Genomic DNA, 5,401 nt, shown 5'->3' with positions numbered 1-5,401 from the left:
CCCCCCGCATGGACCTAATGAACTCCATACCAATTTTGGTGAAGATTCATCCATACCCTGTAAAGTATGCAAAGTAGTTACATGGACATACAACAGACAGTACTATTTTATTTATATAGATTCGCTGATCTATATTCCATCAGAGTCCTTATTCAAGCAGTACTTTGGTCTATAATTTCTTGTGTTGATGTATATGGTTTCTTTTGTAGGATTTTGATTCATTGTCAATGATTTCTATTTTATACTGTTGAATTCCAGAGGTTAGCAATAGTTGATTTTACCTTATCACGAAATGGAATAAGTGGTTTTTTGTTTTTTGTGTGTGTTCACAGTACGAACCTGAAGAAGTGTGTTGGTTCACCTCAATTAACTACTTCCTACAATTACATTTTACGCTATAAATAACATTATGCTTACAAATTGGGTTATCGGATCTTTGGGTTTAATTTAAAAAAGCGCCCCTCAATGGCTCAGCTGTAAAGGCTCAGGACTTATAACGCTAAAAATCTGGTTTCGATACACATGATGAGTACAATACCGATAGCCCATTGTGCAGCTTTGTATTTAATAAGAAATGAACAAACAAGAATGTTAAAAGATATTTTAAAGTTCTGTTCTTTTTGTAAGAAAAGGGATGAAATGAATACCATAATGTTTCCATATCAGTCCAGGTTCAGGAAGGAAGAGTATTGTGGCAAATTATGGTTCATTAAAAGGATGAAATGAATACCATAATGTTTCCATATAAGTCGAAGTTCAGGAAAGAAGAGTATTATGGTAAATGGTGGTTCATTAAAAAGATGAAATGAATACCATAATGTTTCCATATAAGTCGAAGTTCATGAAGGAAGAGTATTATGGCAAATGGTGGTTCATTAAAAAGATGAAATAAATACCATAATGTTTCCATATAAGTCGAAGTTCATGAAGGAATAATATTATGGCAAATGGTGGTTCATTAAAAGGATGAAATGAATACCATAATGCCTTCATATAAGTCGAAGTTCATGAAGGAAGAGTATTATGGCAAATGGTGGTTCATTAAAAGGATGAAATTTGTTTGTTTGTTTGCTTAGAATTAAGCACAAAGCTATACAATGAGCTATCTGTGCTCTGCCCAACACGGGTATGGAAACCCGGTTTTTAGCGTTGTAAGTCCGCAGACATTCCGCTGTGCCACTGGGGGGCAAGGATGAAATGAATACCATAATGTTTCCATATAAATCCAAGTTCATGAAGGAGGAGTATTGTGGCAAATGGTGCTTCATTTTTGCGTTCAGGTTGTATGTTAAAACGTTTTTATTATTTTTAGCTAATGGTTAAATATAATAGTGTGAAATGTAAAGTGTTTTCTTTTCTAAGAAATTATTATCACAGTGATAGAGTATTAATTTATGATCACAGTGATAGAGTGTTGATGAGAATAGAGATACGATATAACATTTATGTTAATTTATGTAGGATGGCAAAAATCAAATTAAATACAGGTCTGTTTGTGTCGATTTTTCTTTACACACTTGGGAGTAGTTTTCTCTTGTCTTTTATTACAAAAGCATCAAGGAAACAACGTTGATTATCATTTTCCACTTGAGTTGGTTGTTTAAGTGATCAAAGAATATGCTCTTAGAATTCCAACCGTGGTTCCAATTTACAGAAATAACGTAAACGAGCCATAACCGCCAAGAATGTTTCAGAAGATATCCAGCATTAACTCGCTGTTCTAAGTCGTGTTTAATGATTTGGCAAACAATAAGAGAAAATAGGAGACTCATTCGAGGGGCGTATATCATGTTCCTAAGAAAACTAAGAAGAAGAAAGGCATATAACTTCTTCATATTTAATTAGTGTATAAACGTAATTGTTGAACTTGATATAGAGTAGCATGTATTGTTGTTTCTATTGTTGTAGCATCTATTGTTGTTTCTGTTTATGACACGATTAATTCTGCACGTTGTGCGATTTTCTACATTACTTAGACAAGTAAGCTAATCAATGATTGACACAGTACTGGTTAGTAATGATTGATTTAGTTAATCCGTCTTATAAGAGCGAATTATATAATGTTAAATTTTATAAAAACACGTGTACTGCATTATTGTTTTTATTTTTATGAGTTACCAACTAACATACAATTAAATACTTGTCAGGCTTAACTTTTAGTTCTATATGGTAAACTTTACATTACGTTGCTGTTCTTGATTTTTGAATAAAGACTATCCATAATTTTATCTTCTTAATCTTTCACCCATGTGTGTGTGTGTGTGTATACGCGAAAGAAGGTAGTACATAAATAGGATTTATACAAAAAAGTTAAAATCAAAATAATTCCATCTCGTGGAAGACAAACTAATCATCTTTTCTGAAGCCTTATTAGGTTTAGCCCAGAATAGTCAGCGCATCCACGTAGTTTACTTTGAATCGGATCGAAGAGCTGGTAACTAATGATTTAGTCACTACTAAAACTACCACCAAACACTATCCAGGCAATTAAATCACAACGGTATCGCCGTCTTGAAAGCAGAGATTTATAACGAGAAAGTAATTTCTTGAGTTATTCAGCATTACTTAACTTGCGCGGCAAGTCAAACTTTCAAAAAAAAAAATGTTTCAAGAAGAAGAAGAAAAACATGTTGTAAAAGGTGTCAGCTGCGAATCTATCCCACATTTCTTGGTGTATAAAGACAGCGAAAGTCGTTCTTAAGTATCTGCTTGTTTTCGTCAGCTGATGACACGACACATTAAAGTTTGGTGCTATAATAAAGCACGTTCAAGAAACGTTGGTATTGGTAGGTTCGCGTTTTCCATTTGTTTGTTGTTGAACAGAAAGCTACACAATGGGCTGGCTATCTGTGCTGTTCACACGACGGGTAATCGAAACCCGGTTTTTAGCGTTATACACCCTTAGACTTACCGCTGAGCCACAGGGGGTAAAAGGATGAGAGTGTTATCTTTCATTAGTTGGAGTGATGCTATGTTTTACACCTGATGGGCAGACTAAATTAAAAATAGATAAATCTAGAAATGTTTGATTGAGAGAATGTCATGAATTATGTTTGTTTTTTTATTCATTTTGACCGACTGGGCTACATCTTTATATTTACTCAGAAATATAAGTACTCTCATACGCACACACACACACACACATTTACAGAGGATTGGGGACGTTATATTAAAACGATTTTGAAGCCTTACCAAGTCGTTACAGTCCACGTCCTCACGTCCGATCATGTTTTCTATGACGACCGTGCATCTTGGAATAAGCTCTGTAGTGTATTTTTCATTGCAAAGGATTCCGTTGTTAGGCTATAAAGTTCAAATCACACCATTTCTTTCTGCAGAGTTTCCGTAATACATCAGGACGCTGCATCCAGTGATTTCACTGGTATGTTTTTGTATAGAATAGCACGAATACCCGTTTCGGTGGTAAGATGCTTGAGGTATACAATTATCTTGGTGAGCCCATAGCCTCTTTAACTTGTTTCTATACAAAGCCGGTATTTCTATGTAGTTGAAATGGTTCATTGGTCCGATGGAAAGCAGAGTTCACTTTGATTTTATTATCCTGATCCCTAACTTGCCTCTGACACAGGATTCAGCACTGATCATGAGTCTCTTCGAAAACGTTCACTTACCACTTTGGATGTTTTGTTGAACCAATGACTGATATAAAATGGCACGAGACTTATTACAGTAGTTAAGATACACACACGCTTCATCAAGTGCCAGTATTTTATCCTGGCTAGTGTTTTCTACAGTTCGTTTTCCTTTCCTTTCCGTCATATTTTGCTTATCATGGCTCAGGTACGAATTGTTGCAGGGCTCTTTCTGGATGGTCCTGCTTCCACAGTCAATCCATAGTCATTTTTTTTATAATGAGTACAAACGATATCCCTGTACTGGAAATTCTACATTTCAAACCTGAACACATCATTTTTGTTCGAGTGTATGAATATTTTGTGTGTCTATGGATTGTTGCATAACCTATCCAAAAATAATTAGTTTATGGTGATATTACATTACCTTCGAAATGCCAAACAATGTCAAAATGTAGTTGTGATACAATCGGTTCCACCGAGACTTTGTGTCGGCTATACCTGTCACATGATTTACACGTTCATTTTAATATAACGTCCTCAAACCTCTGTGTGTATATGTATATCTGCTTGAGTTGTGTCAGTTTTGTAGCTTACCTGAACATCGGGATGAACACCATCAGAGACAAGACATGGAAGATAAAGTCACACGATATGTACCACGTTTGTCCAAGACACTGAAATCACAAGAGAAATAATTCTATTAGGTTTAGGTAAACTGTGATTTCGTGTCCAGTACATGCATATAGGCTCTTTCATTAAAGTGTTTAGTATGGCACGATCTAAACTTCTAAAGGTAAAACTCCACTGGTCGAAACAATTACAAAAATGACAAAGAAAGCAACATGTCTATATGTATACGGATCAGAAATTTGGAAATAAAAGTAATATATAATCAAAGTTCATCAGAAGTTAGCTCTTACTTTAAGTTATGAAGCATTTAAAGTAATATTACTTAGAATAAATACTACAAAAACATAAATAATTATCTTAAGCACACGACAATAAATATTAGAATAACAGATAGATGGATTAAAACGCGTGAAAGAGAACTTTTCGGTTGTTATAAAAATAATGAAACCAATTAGCTAAAAAAAAAAAAACCACTGATAATTGTGTCTACGCCTTTACGTTCTAATACAGAAGGAACTAATGGTCAAACTTATATATATATATATCTTTACAACCAAGTTACAATTTATGATAGACACATCTGATATATCATTAGCGCACGAAAGAAATAATCTCACCTGTTCAGGTTTGTACAACGAGTTGATGTATAGAAGATTCCGCCACCAGGTGGAGTAGCAACCTTCAACATACGGTATAACAATATTTAACCAGTTTGGCCCCGAGCCCAAAAAGGGTAGAAGAAACAATAAGCATAAAACGAGGATGACAGGTGGAGTAAGTCTTCAATAGAAAATATAATATATTTTTTATTCCAAAAACGTTTCAGAACTTAAAATTCAATCAATAGAACCATCACGTCTTCTTTAAGTTACCAATATTCTCAAACCAATAAAACCTAACACTTATACCATTGATCACCACCAGGTGGTACACTTGGGTCCCCATCGAAAGTGTGTGGAGTGACTAACCGTGTTGTTTGTAGCCAAATTAAAATACATTGTTCTTAAAAGCTTCTGTAACCTATAACAGCACCATGAAAACGTTATTGATAAGCTTAAAAATCCAACTGTACAGACATTAATTTGACTTGTTATAACTTTCTTTACGTTTAATACTAGAAATGCAGGTGGAGAAATGTATATTCACCTAATTCGGTGACGAGGAACCCACTTTGA

The 5,401-nt window shown here is 34.6% G+C and overlaps 1 protein-coding gene across 1 annotated transcript in view; it reads right to left on the bottom strand.

The window, feature by feature from the left end:
* The window catches only part of LOC111084918 (O-acyltransferase like protein-like), a 30,069-nt gene that overhangs the window by 6,978 nt on the left and 17,690 nt on the right, over window positions 1-5,401 (bottom strand). The window contains exons 5-6 of the mRNA XM_022381515.1: window positions 4,844-5,006; window positions 4,191-4,270 (exon numbers count right to left, since the gene is read on the bottom strand). Coding sequence (XP_022237223.1) covers window positions 4,191-4,270; window positions 4,844-5,006 — 243 coding nt within the window. The remainder of the gene's footprint in view (window positions 1-4,190; window positions 4,271-4,843; window positions 5,007-5,401) is intronic.

Source organism: Limulus polyphemus, unplaced genomic scaffold (assembly GCF_000517525.1).
Source record: "Limulus polyphemus unplaced genomic scaffold, Limulus_polyphemus-2.1.2 Scaffold170, whole genome shotgun sequence".
Lineage (NCBI taxonomy): Eukaryota > Metazoa > Arthropoda > Merostomata > Xiphosura > Limulidae > Limulus > Limulus polyphemus.
This window is presented reverse-complemented; position numbering and strand designations above follow the sequence as displayed.